The 21,168-nt window shown below is 34.6% G+C and overlaps 2 protein-coding genes across 3 annotated transcripts; one reads left to right on the top strand and one right to left on the bottom strand.

Moving 5' to 3' along the window:
- Nucleotides 1-4,087: 4,087 nt before the first annotated feature.
- Nucleotides 4,088-5,453, top strand: LOC147389317 (uncharacterized). The gene has a single exon (XM_086419906.1). It carries the CDS (start codon nt 4,185-4,187, stop codon nt 5,307-5,309), a length of 1,125 nt encoding a protein of 374 aa, XP_086276032.1. The 5' UTR covers nt 4,088-4,184; the 3' UTR covers nt 5,310-5,453.
- Nucleotides 5,454-12,185: 6,732 nt separating this feature from the next.
- Nucleotides 12,186-16,512, bottom strand: LOC147389316 (uncharacterized). 2 transcript variants are annotated; one of them, XR_015170394.1, is made up of 3 exons: nt 15,860-16,512; nt 14,012-14,959; nt 12,186-12,575 (listed from the first exon to the last, which is right to left on the bottom strand). XR_015170394.1 is itself a non-coding variant. In XM_086417535.1 (2 exons), the coding sequence occupies exons 1-2, from the start codon at nt 16,379-16,381 to the stop codon at nt 14,069-14,071; spliced, it is 1,413 nt and encodes a 470-aa protein (XP_086273661.1). In that variant the 5' UTR covers nt 16,382-16,511; the 3' UTR covers nt 12,604-14,068. The 2 variants fall into 2 exon arrangements, 1 of the variants encoding a protein (XP_086273661.1); XM_086417535.1 differs by lacking the exon at nt 12,186-12,575 and having other exon boundaries at nt 12,604-14,959; nt 15,860-16,511.
- Nucleotides 16,513-21,168: the final 4,656 nt, after the last annotated feature.

Below are 21,168 nucleotides of genomic sequence, written 5' to 3'. Positions count from 1 at the left end.
AAGGTATCTGAAAATTTTACCCAAACCAAACCTGACCCATTGAATAATTATGTGAAAAACTTAAACCCTAACCCAACCCATTTACAAAGGTCGTGATAATATAATGCCCCTCTCTAATGCATGCCCCCATCACAGAATCGTAAATCATTTGCCTCGAGATCTTGAGGAGAGTGTAAGGGGCGTGTGTTAAAAGGAGGCATTAGAAAATTATTATACACTTTATAAATAGGTATACCTGGCCCAACCTATATATAACTTGTTTAATAAAATTTTAATTAATCATAAATCAATATATACTAATATAGATTAAATATCACAAAACACAAATTAAGTTTTATCACCAAATATGGGTAATTTAAAAAATTCTTAAATAATAATTTATATATTTAAAATTATACGTGAATGAAATAATAACTAAATGTGTTAAAATAAGTTAAGCGGATTATGCTCCTACCCATACCCGATCTCTTTAATAAACTTGTTAGATGGGTGGATATTATTATGACCCAATCCTACTTAGGCTTGACTCAAACCCACTACTTTAGTGTCATTTTTGAGTTGTGGGCGGTGTTAGGATTATCACCCCTACTTTAAAAAACAAAAGTATTTTTCATGGAAACATCCTCGAACTCAAGGGTCCTGGTGTTTAGATTGCCACCCCTACTTTAAAAAACAAAAGTATTGTTCATGGAAACATCCCTGAACTCAAGGGTCCACACGTCGATTGAAATTCAAATCTTCTAGAGAAATTTATAATTTTTATAATTATTAAGAGTCATTTTAATTTCTAATTGACTTGAACATCTAGAAGAACCAAGACATTTTACAACAAAATTGTACTCGATGTAGGAACATGGAAGGTTCAATTTTGAGATGACTTGTATCTGAACTTCATTTGAGTTCACCAAGTTGGTTTGACATCCAATCCAATTGACGCAAAAACTACCGAAGTCAGATTAAAAATTCAACAAATTGCACACAAATTCCAACACTAAACCCCCGTCTAATTTGAATTGGCAAGTCCTAGGCTTCTCTGGATGAGATTGGGCCGAGTTTGTGTTGATTTTGGGCTTGATAAGATAATATTATTCAATAAAAAATAAAGAAAATGCTGAAGTGACTAAGTTGACATAGAGGTGTACACAGAACCATATAGATTTTTCTCGAGATATGAATGACACAACGGGAAAAAACCTATATTTGACAGCCCAAGGCCGTCAAATTTCATAAAATTTTATGGACCAAGGTGTCAAAATTTCATTGTCAATTTTTTTTTCAACGGATTGAAACCGTCAAATTAATGGAGGATGGGAGAAATTTGATAGCTCTAAGTCGTCAAATTGATGAACATCAAAAGTTTCAATGGCCAAGGGCCATCTATTCGTTTTTAATAAAAAAGACTTCATATTGGTCTTTGTGTAATGCATTGTTGTAAATATAAAAAATTTTATGAACATATTTATAAAATTATTTTCGACATTAATTGCCAAAATATTTATAATAAATTAACAATGCATTTAAGTCAAAAGATTAAAAAATGTCCTTAACATTTATTACGTAAAAGGCAAGCATTTATTATGCAATGGCATTGTTGTAAGTGTAATGATTTTCTAACGCCCCCTACTCCCCCATCATAGAATTAGAACCATAGATCATTTACCTCAGGATACACACAATCATAAATATTTTCTTGTGTATCCCGAGACAAATGATCTACGTTTTTGTGATTGGGGCATAAGAGGCATGTGTTGGAGGGGGGCATCATATTATCATGACTTTTGTTATAAACATAAAAATCTTATGGACATAAATGTTAAAGGCATTTTAGTCTTTGAATTTAAAAATTTTGATTTGCTCATTTTTATTAGATTAGAGTTGGGGAATGCTAACATAGTAACGTCCAAGACCTCATAAAGAACATTAGAGTTTTCACCACATTTACTTTTCAAAAATACCCTTATTGATTTACTTTTTTAGTAAAAAAATAATAATATATTAGCCTTTGTGCAATGCATTTTTATAAATAAAAAAAATCTTATAGACATATTTATAGAAACATTTTTTTGCATTAATCAACAAGGCATTTAAGTTTAAAAACTAAAATGCCATTAGTATTTATTATGCAATCACATTGCTATAAACATGAAAATATCTTATGGACATAAAATGCTAAGGGCATTTTAGTTTTTGTACTTCATTAATCTTATTGGCTCATTTTTTTATTAAAAGTTGGGATGATCCAGGTCTAAACATCATTAATTAATTTGAGTTCACCAAATATCAGGAGTGACCATATGGATATGTGGTCTATCCCTTGGTGAACCTATGCACCAAAAATCATAGTGTTATAACTTGTATCCACTAGATCTAAACTCTTGAATAAGAATTTAAATCCAACGATTAGCAATCATTCTTAAGACAATGCTATAATCAATGGATTTACATCACCAATCAAACTGATTTTTCTGTGCAGATTCACCAAGGGATGGACTAGATATCCGTACGGTTAGTGGGTCACCAAAAATACCACATCACATAAAATGGGGTGCCACCTTACCTTGGTTAGATGCGGATAAAAAACTCAGCATATATAGTTCTATCAATGGACGTACGGGTTCACCATATGCCAAGCTAAGGCCTAGCCCAACCCATAAAAGAGGCACATTGCACACAAATTCCAAACGTAAACACTTGTTCAATTTGAGTTTGGTCGAATTTGTGTTGATTTTGGGCTTGATAGTCTTTCTCATCGCGAGGATCATATTTTTTTTTTCTTTTTTTGCTGAATTCGTGAGGATCATTTTAAAAGGAAATATAAATCCATTTTTTCTTTGTTTTCTAAAGCAAGCTGTCAACATATTATATCAAATAAAATAATATACATCTGATAAGGGACCCATAGATTACTTAGGAAACTGAAATTAGGTATACCAATACCCACTACACTACAAAAGTTTATATATATTCAAACATTATTATCTATATAAAGATGACCTAAAATAATGGATAAATGATCAACCCAAAATTCTTAAGTTTGAATACTTTGAAACATCATGGATATTTGTTCAATGGATTTAAACTAACACGTTGAAAGTAAGAAAAGAAATTCAATACGTAGATATACATACAAAAATATTGTTCAATGGAATCACCTCGAAATTGGGTTTTAGACTAAGTCATGCGTGATGGGATTCCAAATATATTTTAATAGAGTATTATTTGGCTCTGAAGGGTTCACACCTCGATTCAAATTCAAATCTTCTAAAGAAATTTATAATTTTTCCAATTATCAAGAGATCTAGTGTCAATTTCTAATTGAGTTGAACATCAAGAAGAACCAAGATATTTTACAACAAAAATTGTACTCAACGTGTGAACATGGAAGGTCCTTCACTACTTTCTAGTTGGGTATATATATTATATATATAAATGCCGGATGGAAACATCCTCGTAATTGTGTTTTAAGACTTTAGGCTCAAAATCGATTGTGTGGAAACCCAATCCGAAATTTACGCTAACTTGAGGAAGACTCTTACAAGGTTGTTAGATGGCTCTTAAAGGGTCCAAATGTTCATTAAAAATGAAGTCTTTTAAGAGATATTTTATATTCTTTCTTTCCAATTAATAATAATTTCTTAATATGATGCCTACACCAACCTTTGAACCGGACTACAAATGAAGGGAAAGAATAGTAGGGTTTAACTACCGCGTTTAAACTAAGAACAGAAATTCAATACTTTAATATATATAAATGCAGGATGGAAACATCCTCGTAATTGTGTTTTAAGACTTTAGACTCAAAGTCTGTTGTGTGGAAACCTAATCCGAAATTTACGCCAACTTGAGGAAGACTTTTACAAGGCAGTGTAAATGTGGATCAGAAATAAATTTTAATGGTTGTTAGATGGCGCTTAAAGGCTCAAAATGTCCATTAAAAATGGAGTCTTTAAGAGAAATTTTATATTCTTTCCATTTTTAAGAATAAACGTGTCAATTTCTTATTGACTTGAACATCTAGAAGAAGCAAGAAACTTTACAGCAAAATTGTACTCAAAAGTGAGAACTGCATGTGACGGCCTTGACTACTTGCACCATTGGAAAGATAAGAAGTTTAGACTAATTCATAAAAAACCATCAGAAATCAGATCTTAGAAGAAACGCTTCTGGAACGCCATTTGCACAGAATGTTGTTCTCAATGGAGATTGTAAACTTATGGAGCAGAACATGTCGGTGGATGTTAGACGAGGAGTTTGAGGAGTGGCGACTACTAGATGGAGATACTCCTTTACACAGGGCGTGTAAGTATGGGATTCATGAATGTGTTAAAGAGATCATCAAAACCAAGCCTTCTTATGTTGGTAGGCTAAACAACGATGGGATCAGCCCATTACACTTGGCTGCAGAAAATGGTCTTGTTGAGATTGTCAGAGAGCTTATGAATTTCAACAGTGCCCTTTGCCTTGTTAAAGATAGAAAAGGAAGAAATCCACTTCATTGTGCTGCTATCGCAGGACAAGTCAATGTTGTGTCTGAGATGCTCACCAATTTTCATGGAGAAGAGCTTGTAAAATCCAGAGATCAAGAAGGTAACACCATCTTGCACATAGCAATATTCAATCGACATCTCAGTATTGTTGAGTTGTTGATCAAAGAAAACCCATTTACACGTAAATGGGTTGATATTAATTCTGTTAACACAGCTGGTTTCACACCTCTCGACCTCGCATCGTCGAGGTCATCGAATCATTTTGATTTAGAAATTAAAGATATGATTCAAGAAGCAGGAGGACTCAATTCTTACAAAAAAAGGTTTGAACAGGCTTCATCTTCGCCTCTGAAGATGGAAGAACGTTCGAAAAGACAATTACAGTTGATGCCAATGTTATCAGTCGCAGTGTTGATTGCAGGACATACCTTCCAAGCAGGATTGAATCCTCCTAGAGCTGTTATTGAGGAAGAAATTGAAAACAAGACCTATCAACATCTGATTCTGTTCCGTTTGTTCATGTTTTTCAATTCGGCGAGTTTTCTCACATCAATTGCTGTGGTAATTATCACATCATTACAACTGGTTTTAGGCCAAGCTTTGTTACTTTTCTCTGTGATTTCGATGGTGGGTTCTTACGTGTGTTCGGTGATTACAATCGGACGAAGTGCTGGATATGATGTCTTCGTTCTTGCTGTTCCCTTGCTTTTGTTCGTAGCATTTCATTATGTATTACTGTTGAAGAAGAATGTTGGAGGGAAGGAGAATGAGGAAGATATGTTTTTCGAGACGCAGAAGCTTTGTTCTGTCTCTTGTAGTTAATTAAGCCATATGTGCCCCTGGCCAACTGATGGTGTAAACGTATTCTAGTAAGTACTGTTCTTGTTCGTTTTGTTGTTGTTGTGGTTGTGTATGTGAACAGTAATAATTAATAAATAAAGAGGTTGGGGAGCTTATTAATGTTGTGGAATTAAATTTCTGTGCATATTTTTCAAACTAAAAGAGAAATATAACACACACACACACAGGATTCCTTCCCTGCTACACGGATCTTATGCACGCACCGTGGAGGATTAAAAATCCTCCTCCCACGCCTAATCACATGCCACAATCCAAGGAATTAACGTCTGAAATATCTCCTTTTCAAAATTTCCTTAAATGATTGTTTACGGGGCATGTGTTGAGGTGTGGGATGGTGGATTCCACCATCCTGAATGCATTGATCTTAACTCTTTTCGAAAAGTATTGTGTGGGACTTGAATATAAAGAGGCGCTGGACACGTTGATCATCCCAATTTATTAACAGTGAGAATTTGTTGCTCCATTTGGGTCAAATTGGTTTGAATCAAACGGGTCATTGATTGGATGGGACCGAAATTTATCCGATAAGTATCGCATTGGACCTTTATAATTGGATTGGATCTAAATGCTAGGATCCAATCCCAGTTCAAGAACAATCAAATTGGGCCAGACCCAATTTCCTATACAATATTTAAAATAACTTCATGTATATATATATATATATGTAAGGGAAACGTTTGGCATCCTACACCTTACCCTATGTGTTTTGTCCTATATGGGTTAGAAGTTTTGTAATGGGCTGATTTTTGGTGAGGATGATCTTTACGGTTAGAAGATTCTCCTCACAAAAAATCAGCCCATTCCAAAATTTTCAACTCCATGTTTATAAGTTGAAAAATTGTGGATCGTCCATTTTTGTAAATCATTTTTAATGGGGTTAGAAGTTTTGGAATGGGCTGATTTTTGGTGAGGATAATCTACTCACCAAAAATCAGCCCATTCCAAAACTTCTCAACCATGTAGGACAAAACATGTAGGGTAAAGCGTAGGGTACCGAACGGGACCCTATATATATATAGCGTCCCGTTCGGCACCCTACAACGTAACAAACAATTTGGCAAACATTTTAAAGTCGTCGGATATATAGAGATCGGACGGACGAGAATCACTTAAACACGTTCTAACATATAATTTAAAACTTTTAAGTTAATTACAGCACCATCCTTCTACTTTCCATTAATTAGTGCGTCCTCTCTCTCTTTTAAAAAAAAAAAAAAAAAGAGAGTGAGAACTCTCTCATTCTCTCTCTAGACGAAATTCGATAGAACCCTCTCTCTCACTCTCGCTCTTTGACAAAACTTGAGAGAACCATCTCTCTCACTCTCTCACGAAGCCCTCTCGCTCTCGCAACTACTTTTCACGAAACCCTCTCTCTCTATACTATCTATCATGAAGAAATTTGAGGTTTAAACAATTCTCAAGTTTCTGAAACAATCTATTTTAACTACTCTTTTGTGGTTCATCAGGCATATGCTCATGATAGTTGACAACGAGGAATTTTATGAGCAGGAGAAACCACTCTCTGGACGAAAGAGATTATCTGTAGATTTCATTCAACACAGAGGTGGGCCACACAATAAAGTGGTGGCAACTGTTGGATGGTATTATGATGCAGGGGACAATGTGAAGTTTGGGTTTCCAATGGCTTTCACAACCACTATGCTTTCATGGAGTGTGATTGAGTTTGGTGGGTTGATGAAGGGCGAGTTACAGAACGCAAGGGTGGCCATTCATTGGGCTACTGATTATCTACTCAAAGCTACTGCCCATCCAGGCACCATTTTTGTTCAGGTGAGAGGGTTTGATAGAGTGAGAGAGAGAGTTCTATCGAGTTCCATTGAGAGAGAGAGAATGAGAGAGTTCGCGAGAGAGAGAGAGAGAGAGAGAGAGCAAGGGTATGAACACGAGAGAGACGATGGAGAGAGGATTCGACAGAAATAACATAGTTATTTCGTTCGATCGATTTTAAAGAGGAGAGGGACGTCGCACTAATTACTATGACAATGAGGGACGGTGCTGTAATTAAGTTATAATTTTATAAGTTAAACCGATCGACTGTTAAATTGAATCTGATCCGTTCATTTGCGTTATATCCAACGGCTTAAAAATGTTTGCCAAGATGCTTGTCAAAATGTTTTGTGCCGAACATTTCCCATATATATATGGGATGGATCATGGGACATAAGTAAAAATAATGTCATAACAATCATTTTCAAAATATGTGTTAGAAGTTTTGGATTAAGCTAAGTTTTTGCGAAAAGGATCTTTATGATGAGAAGAGCATCTTGTAAAAAAAAATCAGTCTAATCTGAAACTTCTAACCCCATCAAAAGTGATTTAGAATGTGGACCATCGATTTTTTATCAATAATTTGTAAACCACTTTTGATAGATTTAGAAGTTTCAGCCTAAGCTGACTTTTTGTGAGGATGATTTTCTCATCGTAGAGATTATCCTTACAAAAAATTAGCTCAATCCAAAAATTTTAACCCATATTTTGAAAAACTGTTGTTTTTACATATATTTTTACTTATTTCCCATGATCCGCCACCATATATATATATAACGAAAATTCGTTATTTTCCAATCGTTTTTAAAGAAACACACGATCTGAGTCGTCGATCTAACGCGTATCAAACAGTTGAAATAGTTTGTCGCGATGTGAGTCGCAATGGTTGTCGTCTGAACGTGACCCTATATATATATATATTCCTAAGTAAATCAACTTCATATATATTTAAAGGAGAAACTCTTTCCTCATTAACATAGTAAGATTTTTAGCCTTACTATGGGTCATTTTAATCAAATGGATTACTACGTCAGAAACCCAACTCTCATCGAAAAACTTAGATAAAAAAAAATTCATTTACTTTTTCTTTTTGAACTAGATACAATGTTTTGAAAATGGATGGCTACCGTAATTCCACATAACTCTCAAACTTAAAAGTGAAATTCAATGGTGAAAATATATATATGTTGTTTCAAATGTTGTAGAATTTCGTCCTCTACAACTCTATAGCATCGGATCATGTTTTTGGATGCCAAGAGGTGAACCCAAGACCTTTAGTAAGATTAGGTGGACTCTATTTAAACAAAATATATAAATATGATTTATATATTTCACAAGGGGTTGAATGGTATAATGTTGCAAGAGGTAAATTCTACTCTTATTGTTCTTGTTCTAAAGGAGTCGAATGTCAAATCCTTAGATAAGTTTAGGCCAATCTCCATGTGTAATTTCTTACATAAAATTATTTTCAAGGTCTTGTTTAATCATCTTACGAGTTGCTTACCTTCCATTATCAATTAAATCAATTTGCTTTAATCGAAGGAAAGCATATCTTTGATAATATCCTCTTGACCCACAAATTAATTAGGAAAATTCATCTCAAATCTGGCCCACAATTTTTTTGTGCGAAGATTGATTTCAAAAGAGCTTATGATTGTGTTTGTCGGGATTTTGGTCCAAATTGGTTGTGATCGTGTGTGAATTAATCAGAGATCCTCCTACTCCTAGGTTTTTTGTTTTATTAAATGACTTTACATGTGTTTTTCTTGTGCAAGTCTGGTCTTAGGCATGGAAATCCTCTCTTTCTCTCTCTCCCCCCGCATTTGTTCAATTTAGTCATAGAGACTTTCTCATGTCTGCTTGAGGAATTCAAAAGAGTGAAATATTAATTCATAGTTGGGTTGGTGTCCCAATTTCGTCTCTCATCTAATCTTTTGCCAATCATATTCTTGTCTTTTCTACATTGCTTATTTTATTGAAAATCTTAGAAAATTTTTGGATTGAGTTTTCTCTTATTTTTTATTATTTTTTTCCAGGTTTTCAAGCAAACAATTCTAAAAGCAACATTTAATGCTTTTTGTGAATCAAAAGGCTATCATTCTTTGACCCCATATTTGAGAAAATTATATGGCTAAGGTTTTGTTAAACCATTAGAGATGGGAGAGACATCATTGGGTCTTGTGAATTAGTATGGTCAAAGGCATAGTAGGGGATCTCTAGGTGCCTACATGCCTAGGCAATCATGATGCAAATTTATTTAGGAAATCTATTAAATTTGAAATATTAAAAAATAATTATGGAAAATAAAGATGTGAAATAAGTAATAAAGGTCTGTGCTCACTAATTACTTCAACCTATATAACATTAAGGTTGTCGCATTTCCTCATAGAAGCTAAAAAGCCACATAATCATTGATGGAACATATCTTACCTTGCATTTTTAATGTATGATATATGTTTTACCACTCTGGCATTTTTAATGTATGATATGTGTCTCTTGCAATAATATCCTTTTTTTCCTTTGATAAGTAGTTTTCTTTGTTTTGTTTGCAAGTTGGTTGGTTTCGCTTTTGGTCTTTATATAAATAGATTTCTTTTAACTATTTAGTGGTTTTTTCCACAACTATAATTAAATTCTTCTGGTTTCATGCGTCATCTTGCATTGCACTTTTTTGCTTCTTAATCTCTCCTTCAGCATACTTGTGCAAGAAGAAATAAATATTATAGGTGTCACGGTATCTGTCAATCCATACACAGAACTTGGCGAAGAAGATAAGAAGAGAAGGATACACTAGTCCAACTCTACAAAATTTTCTAAAAAAGTGAACTTTTTCGTGTTTTGAGTCTTTCGACTGCTTTGAATAAGTGAAAATAGAGTTGGACTAGTGTATAACATATATATGCTATATTTTTTCCCTTATTTTTGATTGTTTAGAGTATTGAATTCAACTCTAGTTTTGATATTAGCTCTTGATGTGTTTTCCTTCTAATTGGTTTGAATTTTGTGAAATTTATTAGGTTGGAAAGCTTTTGGACCGGTGAATCATTTGGTTATCTGGTTCCCTTTCTGGATGCTTTTGACGTTTGTATTCTGTTTTGTTAAAATTGAATTATTTAGATTCTTGATTTGATATACGTTGGAGTTAAATTTTGATTGAGTAACCAAAGGAATAATTAGATTTTAAGTTGTTAAAATATGACATGTGCTTGACCATAGTCTTCCATGTGAGACTAACATTAAATGACATAAAAACCCCTATCTTCAATCCTCATTAAAAAAAAAAAAAAAACTTTTATTTTTCTTTCATTTATTTTCAAATAATTCTAATGAAAAAGTAATAAGATGATAAAAATGCCCTCTCTTTAATTCTCTAGCTTGAGACATCTAACTTTGATCTCACTTAAAAATTAGAGAACCATCATCTTCTCCTTTGAGTATTGCACCACCACCTGCAGGTCCCAGATTTCCTCTAGCGGCTCCATCATTGTTCAGCTTAAACCAACCATAATTCGGCTTAACCCAACACACTGTCACTCTCTTCTTTGATGGAATGGGTCTAACAGTTAAGCCCATGTAAAGCAACCTTTTATGCGGATCAGAAAATGAATTAGATTTATGTTGAAGAACGCCATTAAGCTCTTTCAACCATTGAAGAGAGGACTTGATAACATTGGCAGCCAAGGGATTAATATCTTCAAAAATTGCTTTATTTCTAGCCATCCAAATTTCCCACAAAACAACCCAAGGGGTCATTTCAAGAGTGAAGTTGGTGATCATAGCACAATGTGAAAAAAGCCCAAATTTGACAGCCTTGGGCCGTCAAAGTTCAAAAAATTCGAAGGACCAAGAGATCAAATTGGTGTCGAATTTTTCATTGGCAATTTTTTTTTCTGACTGGCCGAAACTGTCAAATTAATGAAGGATGGGAGATGTTCGACAGCTCTAAGCCGTCAAATCTAGGAATATCAAGAATTTCAACAGTCTAAGACCGTCAAAATTCAGTTTCTAAAATTCGTGGGCCTTGGCCTGTCAATTTATTCTGTTGAATTTTCCAGTTTTCTCGTAGTGTAGTATCACTATCTTCTAATTATTAAATGAGTCATGATGAATGTAAGTGGTTTTGGTATTCGGTTGGGTACGTGGCTGATGTGGCAAGGGCACAAAACCATAGATCTTTTTCATTGAGATACATAGGAAAATGATGTGCGGTTTTGTGCCCTTGCCTCATCAGTCACCATCAGCCGTGTACCCAACCGTGTGCATTCATCATTATTCTAATTAAATGCACGCTCTCAAGCAGAAAAGATGGAATGTCTCGGCAAAGAGGTTTTAAGTGTTTTTTATTTTGGCCTTTTATGAATCTCTTGGAGTATAAAACTGTGGTTATTAATGTTAGGCACGTTTTTTCTTCTTTGGCAAGCACCTGCACTGCTATATACTTCTTGACAGAATGGACTACGGTTTTAATTACTATTTGAACCAGAATCTTCCATCAAATTTTGCCAAATATGTAGTTGGTACCTACTAAGTCGAGGGCAACATAAATCATTAGGATGATCCTCGGTGGGATTTAAATAATGCCATAGGATATAATACATGTTTGAGATCTAGGAAAATGTTTGCAAGAAGGAAAACAAAATGAATGGTTTGTTTTCAAAGTCCCAAAAAAAAAACACTCACCAAGTGATCTAAGAATTTAGGGCTCAAATCAATATCATGTGTGAAGGGAATGCTACCACTACCTTCAATACACTAATAGATGTCATGCTTTATAGAATGAAGCCTTACTAAATTAATGTTTTCAAAGTGACAAGGGCCGCAGCCCCCTCGATAAAGTGACCGTGGCAGTCACTGCTAGCTAGATATCGAAATCTTGTTCTAATGCCCAGTAAAGGCCCATTGGAAAGCCCCCTTAATGAGCAAAATTACTAATAATTTTTTGAATGGAATTTGAGGATTATAACCCATTGCTATTCCAACAGTGATCTTCTTCTCTCATCTTTTTCCATCTTCTTTACTTCATCAAATCTAACCATAAAATTAGAACTTAATAATATTTCTCAGAATAACTTTCTTGGTATACATGGTCTTAAACATCTATAGAGAAAAATAAAATCTCATTCTCACCAATCTTTTCAACAAAAATTCAGCCTCCTCATTAATGTTTGCTGTCTCCTCCTTGATACCAAACCTTTGAAGAATCGATCTCCATACCCATCCAGAAAATTTGCATTCGAAAAATAAATGCTCCTTTGTTTCACAACTTTTCCAATAAAGCACGCATCTAGAAGGAAATGAGACCGAGTTCCCTTTTCATCAAATACGGTAAGGTATTGTGAAAATGTGGTGATGCCTATCAGATCATAAAAGCCTTTGGACTGACTTCAGGAGAATATTCTTACCCAATGGGCAAATGTGGATGATGAAGCTGAAACGAAGCTATTTAAAAATCTCAAAGTTAATGATATATATTTCATGCAGCCCACCATTAAAAACTTGAAGGCATTATTCTCATATGGGATCAGCAGCACAATGCTATTAAACCATAAATGGTCTAGATTGGACCCCTGCTTGATGTCTTCCCCTCAAAATAGGAGGATATATATGAAGTTGTCAGAGGCCAAAGGGGAGGATAATTGGAATTTATAGTGGATCAAGATTGCTCCCTATGTTGAGAAAACAAAGAGGGGAATCAACACGAGGACACAATGAGCATCCTCATGAAATTAATTCTGAGAACTCGGGGAAGCTCTCTTTCAAATCGGCATGGAATACCATTTGATATAGAGGAATTGTGGAGTTGAGCATGGGTTGGACTTTGGAAATATAATGCACCAACAAAAATACCACTCTTGCCCGGTAGACATGGTTAGAGGGAAAAGAAATCAGTCGTTAGAACCCCTATTATTTAAATGCAACTTAGTAAAGGAAGTATGAGATTTCTTTTCTAGTATTTTGGAGGTGGGAATAACTGGGAAGAGCATTGAATTTAGGTAGAAGACTATTATAACTTCAGAGAATTCAGAAAGAAGAAAATCTCAATCTACCCTAGTTTGACATTCAATCCTAGGTTAATTCTTTGGGAAATTCAGTTGGGAAGATGGGGATTGGGAATTAATGTCATTAGGCAGGTCAAGCCATCAAGGAATGTAAACCAAATTGTTCATCCAAGCAAGAATATAATAGAAGTATCGAGCAATTCCAGACGTTTGTGTCTTTTGAAGTTACAGATTATATTAGAGCGCAGCCTAGTGCTACTAATGGTTATATAGAGCAGACCGAATCAGTGGTGGAGGAAACTAAATGATGATGGATCAGATTAGAAATGTACTTGAAGGTCTTAAACTAATACCATCAAGAGATTGTTAAGGTATCATTATTGAACCTACAGACACGTTTCTATTATACAAAGCTCTAAATGGAGCTGATATTCCTTGGTTGTTGCTCGCACCTAGAAGGTAGGTAACATACCAGCAGATAAACTATTTTTCATCCGTCTCTTCTTAGAAATCGAATTCCAATATCTACCTATATCTGTGAAGAGTGCTTTTGTTGGGAACCTAATGGGTTTACCAAATTTCAGGTTTCCTAAACTGTAAATATAGGGGTATATTTGCTCCTAATCTGCTGCATGTTAATCAATCTATATAACAACGTTTCTTGCATAGCAAAAATATGCAATGGATCACAAAGCATTCAAATATAACCAAGAAATCGTATAATGCTTATTAGTCAGTACAAAAGCCACTGAACCCCTCTGAAAAATATTCAGTTTTTATCTGATGTTGAATCAGGATCAACCAGGAAAGAAATAAAGCATTGGGTCGGGCTCTTCTTTGGTGAAAAGGTAATAGATATGAATAGTTATTAATTACCTTGCTTGCTTAGTGAAAGAATGTACAAACATGCTGAGCTTTTATCCTTGGAATCCTCTAGGCATTACCCAGAGCAGGTGGTACTTGCCTTCCTCGTCCACGGACATTCCCCTTTATTGCTTTCCAGACTACATCCATCATCCTCTTGAATGTATTCCAAACTACGCCAATGCCCAAGCCCATGACCATCCCCTTGATTGCATTCCAGAATAGTACTGCAAAGCGTGTGAGCGACACCATAATGTGTTTAGCTAGAGCCACTAAGAGAAGTAATAAAATAGCTGCAAACCAGGTTAGCCAGGCAATGGAAATGTGGAGGGTGCCAATGATAATCACAAAGAAACTTGGCATGCTCGTCGCAGTTAGTATCCCATAAGAGATCAAGAGCGCAAGTAATGCCACTACGAGGAACCTTCCCATATATAGTGTCGACAAGAAGGAAATGGAAAATAAAAAGGCCACAATCATGGCTAATGTCAAGAAAGTCATCAGGTAGAAGACACTTGACGGTGCATCATGGCCTAAAATCACCTCTTTGATGTGGTACGCAGGATGGCCTGAGATGCTAGTGGTACTAGTCAAATTCCATTTCGAGTACTCAAGATTAAAGATTGTTGCAGAGTTGCTTGCAACTTGAATAACAAATTGCATTAGTATTTCGACTACCAGAAAGATGAAAGGCCATATTTCCAAGGGTATCTGTGACATAAGCCTCTGTAATGCTTCATTGAAGCCCCATCCTAGTGGTGGTTGTGGTTGAAGTTCCAGTTGTGGCTGCGCAATTGCTCTTTGACGTTGGCTAGTAACTCCAGCACACAGAAGGATTTCCATAATATCACTATCATCACCTTCATCGTATTGACTTTGGAATAAGAGGTCCAAAGCAGTGAGTCCATGAGAGTTGGTGGCGTTTACATTCTCCACCATAGGAAGCAAGGCATGTAGGGCCTGCAACATATTTAGTTGACTATTTGTTATAAGAAAATGCATATATGAAGTCAAGTTCCAACTTTGACATTAGAACTACTTATTATGTAAACCTGGATGTAGCTTAACTTCGTTATTCATCCCATCAATATTCTTCGGTCTTGTTTCCTTTTCCTTCATTAAAAACCTCTATAACTCAATTAATTTCCAAATAATCCAATTTCAAGTTAGGCTCATTTCATGAATTGATGATGAAAATAAGAACTCTAAGAGGAGTACATAATAACTCAAAAAAGTTAAAAGGTCAAATAATTTTCAAAATAATAAGGAATAAGTTGATCCACATTTTTTAATTTATTTTTGCTGCGATATCATAAATAATAGGAAAATTTACAGAGATTCAAGGCATTGCCGGTATCGTAAAGGACTGTAACTTTCAAATTGATAGAAAGGACTGGAGGGTACCTTCAATCCTAGTTTACCAATAAAAGAATATTAGTAAGGAAAGTTTTTTTTTTCTCCTAATCATCAAAATAATAATAATTATAATCTTTCAATGACTAATGATCAAGTGAAGGAGGGAGAGAGGAAAAGGATTTTGGATTATTCAGTACCCCATAAATCATATATGATAGTCATTTTTTATTTTTATATTTAAGCTCGGATCCACTAAAGAGGTCCTCTTTTTTCATTAAAAGTTACTCACAACAATAATTACAATATAAATCATCCAACATGATTCTCAACATCTCTTGGGGGAACAAAAATCAAGTAAATATCTAACTAAATAAACAAATAAAAAAATAAATATTATCAAAATAAGAAGAAAAGAAAAGAAAAAAGGATAGTGAGACATAGAAAGAGAGTTGCAGGCCACAAAACAACGTAAGAAAATTAAGAGAGAGAAAACTAAGAAGTTACCGGGCGGTGTTTCATGGTTGCTGCGAGGTGCAGGAGCGTGTTACCATATCGATCGGTATGATTTAAAAGGTGCTTTAGGTTCGTCGGCCTCAACTCTCCCAACAACCATTCCAATACATCCCAGTGGTTATGCTGCAGAGTAATATAAAGAACTGTTCTACCCGAAGCTGTTACGTCTTGAATAGCTTCGGGACAAACCGAGAGAATTATTCTAAAGTTCTCGATTCGTCCTTTAATGGCTGCCCAGTGTAGCGGAGTTAGGTTCTCCTTTTCTTTCAGCCGGCATAGGCCAGGCTTATGTTGCAACAATTTGTTGAGAATCTCCCCATCACCAAATCCAGCAACATGGTGAATAAGACTAATTCCATACTTTTCCTTAACCCAACGAAGTTTATCTGATTTCTCTTCAATAATTGCTTCTGTAAGTTCTTCAACCAGATCTGGGTTAGATTCGATTGAGAAAAAAACAATAGCTTTGTTATTTGCACAAATGGCCGTCGCGAACTCGTTAAGTTTCTCCATCTTTTGCAGGTGTTTGAATCTTTGCTATTTCCATCTTAACATTGTATAAACCGAGTTTAACCGAGTAGTAGTCTATCAATTTTGCTACATATTAACATAGCAAATTTTCTTTCATTCACAGGACCCCACCTAGTTGAAAGTTCAAACAATATTATCTCGGAGGTCGGTAAGAAATCTTTGGAGAAAATAATGAATTTGGATGATTCCATGTATGGGGTTTCATTTTTCAAAGTCAAGCCAATGTGGGTACCCTGCCTTTAGAGTTTTTAATTTACTTTATGGTGGAATTTCGAGGGGGGCAGCTGGTTGGGTCGTCTTGCGTCCGACCCATTAAATAATTATGTGAAAAACTTATACCCAAACCCATCCCATTTATAAGGGTCGTGATAATATGATTTCCCTCTCTAACACTTGCCCCCATCACTAAAGATCCCGAGGCAAATGATCTACGGTTGTGTGATGAGAGTGTCCGGGTGTTAAAAAATTATTATACCATTTATAAATAGGTATATCTGACAAAACTCATACATAACTTGTTTAATAAAATTTTAATCAATATCTACCAACATAGATTAAATATCACAAACACAAACTAAGTTTTATCACGAAAAATGCGTAAGTTAAAAAATTCTTAGATAATTATTTATATATTTAAAATTACACGTCAATGACAAAATAACTAAACCTATTACATAGGTTAAGCAGGTTATGCTCCAAACCAATACCCGACCCCTTTAATAAATTTGTTAGACAAGCTGACATTATTATGACCCAAATCCACTCAGGGTTGATTCAAACCCACTACTTTTGTGTCATTTTAGAATCACGTTTGCGGGCCCCTACTTTAAAAAACAAAAGTATTGTTCATGGAAACATCCTCAAACTCAAGGGTCCACACGTCAATTGAAATTCCAATCTTCTAGAGAAATTTATAATTTTTCTAATTATTAAGAGACGTGTTAATTTCTAATTGACTTGAATATCTAGAAGAACCAAGACATTTTACGACAAAATTGTACTCAACGTAGGGACATGGAAGGTTCAACTTGATTCAATTTTTGGGATGACTCGTATCTGAAGTTCATTTGAGTTCACCAAGTTGGTTAGACATCCAATCCAATTGACTCAAAAATACCGAAGTTGGATTAAAAATTCAGCATATTGCACACAAATTCCAACACTAAACCCCTATCTGATTTGAATTGGCAAGTCCTAGGCTTCTCTAGATGAGATTGGGTCTAGTTTGTGTTGATTTTGGGCTTGACAAGATAATATTATTCAATGAAAAAAAAATAAAGAAAATGCTGAAGTGACTAAATTGACATGGTGGCGTGCACAGAACCATATAGATTTTCCTTGAGATATGAGTGGCAAAATGTGAAAAACCCTATATTTGACGGTCCAAGGTGGCCGAATTTCATAAAATTTTACAGACCAAGGCGTCAAAATTTTCATTTTCAAATTTTTTTTTTTCTTTTTTGACAGATTGAAACCATCAAATTAATGGAGGATGGAAGAAATTTGATGGCTCTAAGTCGTCGAATTGGCGAACATCAAAATTTTCATTGGCCATGGGCCGTCTTTTGTTTTTAATAAAAAGGACAATGATATATTGGACTTTGTGTAATGCATTGGTATAAATATGAAAAGTTTTATGGACATATTTATAAAATTATTTTTGATATTAATTGCCAAAATATTTACTATAAATTAACAAAGCGTTCAAGTCGAAAGATTAAAAAATGTCCTTAACATTTATTACGTAAAAGACAAGCATTATTATGCAATGGCATTGTTGTAAGTGTAATGATTTTCTAACGCCCCCTACTCCCCCATCATAGAACCATAGATCATTTGTCTCAGGATACACATAATCATAAATCTTTTTCTTGTATATCCTAAGACAAATGACTTACGATTCTGTGATCAGGGCGTAGGGGGCGTGTGTTAGAGGGGGGCATCATATTATTATGAATCTTGTTATAAACATAAAAATATTATGGTTATAAATGTCAAGGGCATTTTAATCTTTGGACTTAAAAAATCTTATCTATTCATTTTTAATAGATTGGAGTTGGAGAATACTAACATAGTAACGTCCAAGACCTCATATGAACATTAAAGTTTTCACCACATTCACTTTTCAAAAATACCCTATTTGATTTTCATTTTTAGTGAAAAAGACAATAATATATTGGTCTTTGTGCAATGTATTTTTATAAATATAAAAAATCTTATAGACATATTTATAGAAGTATTTTTTGCATTAATTAAGAAGGCATTTAAGTCTAAAGACAAAAATGCCATTAATATTTATTATGCAATGACATTGTTGTAAATATAAAAAAAAAATCTTATGAACATAAAATGATAAGGGCATTTTAATTTTTGGACTTCAAACATCTTATCGATGCATTTTTTTATTGAAAGTTGGGATGATCTAGGTTTAAACATCATTAATTTGAGCTCACCAAGCTGGTTAGAAAATAGAGTAGCGATCCAGTCAGGTGTCCCATTCCTAATTAAGATCAAGAGTGACCATATGGATATGTGGTCCATCCCTTGGCGAACTTATGCACCAAAAATCTTAGTATTTATAACTTATATCCATTAGATCTAATCTCTTGAAAAAAGATTTAAATCCAACGATTAGAAATCATTCTTAAGATAATGCTATAATCAATGGCCTTACATCACTAATCAAACTGATCTTTTGTGTGTAGATTCATCATGGGATGGACAAGATATTCGTACAGTTAGCAGGTAACCAAAAATGTCATAAAATGGGGTGCCACCTTACCTTGGTTCGGTGCGGATAAAAAATTCAGCATATGTAGTTCTATCAATGGATTTAACTAACGCGTTGAAATTCAGAAAAGAAATTCAATACTTTAATATATATATACACACTAAAATATTGTTTAAAGGAAACATCCTCGAAATTGGGTTTGAGACTAAGTCCTACGTGATGGGATTTGAAATATATTTTAAATTATTTGGCTCTGAAGGGTTCACACCTCGATTAAAATTCAAATCTTCTAGAGAAATTTATAATTTTTCCAATTATTTAGAGATCTAGTGTCAATTTCTAATTGACTTGAACAAAATTGTACTAAACGTGGGAACGGGGAAGGTCCTTAACTACTTTCTACATTCTAATTGACTTGTACTAGTACAAGTACTTGTACTCAACCGAATTGGCTCAACTCAACTCAGCTGAATTTTGGGATAACTCGGATCTGAACATCATTTGAGTTCACCAAGTTGGTTACATTCAATCCAGTTGACTCAAAAGCTACCCAAGTCGGATTAAAAATTCAGCATATATATGAGTCAAGATCCGGTGACTCATGAAGAATAACTCAGGGAAAAAACACACGATCCCAACCATTTAAATTCAAAATTAAATGATTGAGATTTAACCTCAAGATAAGTATCTCTGAGATGTGTGTTTTTGAGATACATGCAAATCTCAGTCATTGCAATTTGTGTTTACACAGTTGGAATCATGTGTTCTCTCATGAGTCATTCTTCATGAGATACCGAAACCCAACCTTACATGAGGCACATTTCACACAAAAGTGCCCAACCGACATCTCACACAAATTCGAACACTAATCCCTTCCCAATTTGAATTGGCCTAGTCCTAAATTTCTCCGGATGAGGTTGAGTCGAGTTTGTGTTGGGATTGACAAAAGATTGTAAACCCTACATGACAAAAGGGGTAAATTTGACTAAATTCTTTTAAATACTGCGTAAAAAAGGGCTACAGTAGTGTATATTGGGTCATTCTTACAAGATGTGCGATGGAATTATAATATATTTTAATGGAGATTTTTTTTTTTTTTGGACTCTTATAGGATCCCACACATCAATTGAAATTCAAATATTCTAGCGAAGTTATAATTTTTTCAATTATTAAGAGATGAATCAATTTATAATTGAATTGAACATCTAGATGAATCAAGACATTTTACAACAAAATTGTACTTTTTTTAAAGTGAGAACATGCATGGAAGGTCCTTTACTACTTGCATCTTTGGAAAGATAATAAGTTGAGACTACGTCATAAAAAATATCTAAAAATCAAAATAAAAGTGCATGAAGCAAATCTGGCTTAGATTCGATTGGAACTAAATTCAGCTTTGTCATTTTAACACAAGAAAAATGTTGAAGTGGCTGCGCAAGACATTATACGTTAGACGCTGCTGATGTGGAGGTTCAGACTTTGCAGGGGCAGGTGGTTTAGACTTAAATGACATCATCTGTTTGGAATTCCTTGCCATTCTCAAAGCTTTGAAATGTGCAAGATTTAAAGGTTTTCATCGCTTGACGGTGAGTTCGGATGCCCTTTACTCGATCAATTGTATTAATAATAAAGTCAGGTCTTCATGGAAATATTGGGACTTCGTCAAAGAAACTCAAGTTCTCTCGTCTTAGTTTGAATTGTATTCTTTTGATTTTCATTGGAGAGAAACGAAAGAGCAGCTGATTTCCTAGCCCGCTGGAGAGCAACTATCAGAGATTATGGAATGACCGAGGATATATAGCCTGTCTATTCCTCAAGAGTTTTTGAGAATTATGTATTGACTTAAAATGTAATTATTCTCATTAATCTAATATTAAAAAAAAAAAGAAAAAAAAAGAGGGGGGGAGTCCTTTCAACCCCAAATTACTAATAAAAAAATGTGGAGGTGCACACAGAACCATAGATGCTTTTCCTTGACATCCAAATGAGACAATCTATGGTTCTGTGCACACCTCCACGTCAGTACAATGTCGAACGT

This window comes from Akebia trifoliata, chromosome 12, assembly GCF_017979445.1.
Source record: "Akebia trifoliata isolate Shusen 1 chromosome 12, ASM1797944v1, whole genome shotgun sequence".
NCBI classification, from domain to species: Eukaryota; Viridiplantae; Streptophyta; class Magnoliopsida; order Ranunculales; family Lardizabalaceae; genus Akebia; species Akebia trifoliata.
The sequence above is the reverse complement of the archived record's forward strand: the minus strand, read 5'-3'. Positions and strand labels throughout refer to the sequence as shown.

What these genes read in the sequence shown, in the direction of transcription:
- LOC147389317 (XM_086419906.1), top strand. Translation starts at nt 4,185, where the DNA reads ATGTTGTTCTCAATGGAGATTGTAAACTTATGGAGCAGAACATGTCGG.
- LOC147389316 (XM_086417535.1), bottom strand. Translation starts at nt 16,381, where the DNA reads ATGGAGAAACTTAACGAGTTCGCGACGGCCATTTGTGCAAATAACAAA. An exon ending in CAACCATGAAACACCGCCCG is followed by an intron (nt 14,960 to 15,859) that starts GTAACTTCTTAG and finishes AATATGTTGCAG; the next exon opens with GCCCTACATGCCTTGCTTCC.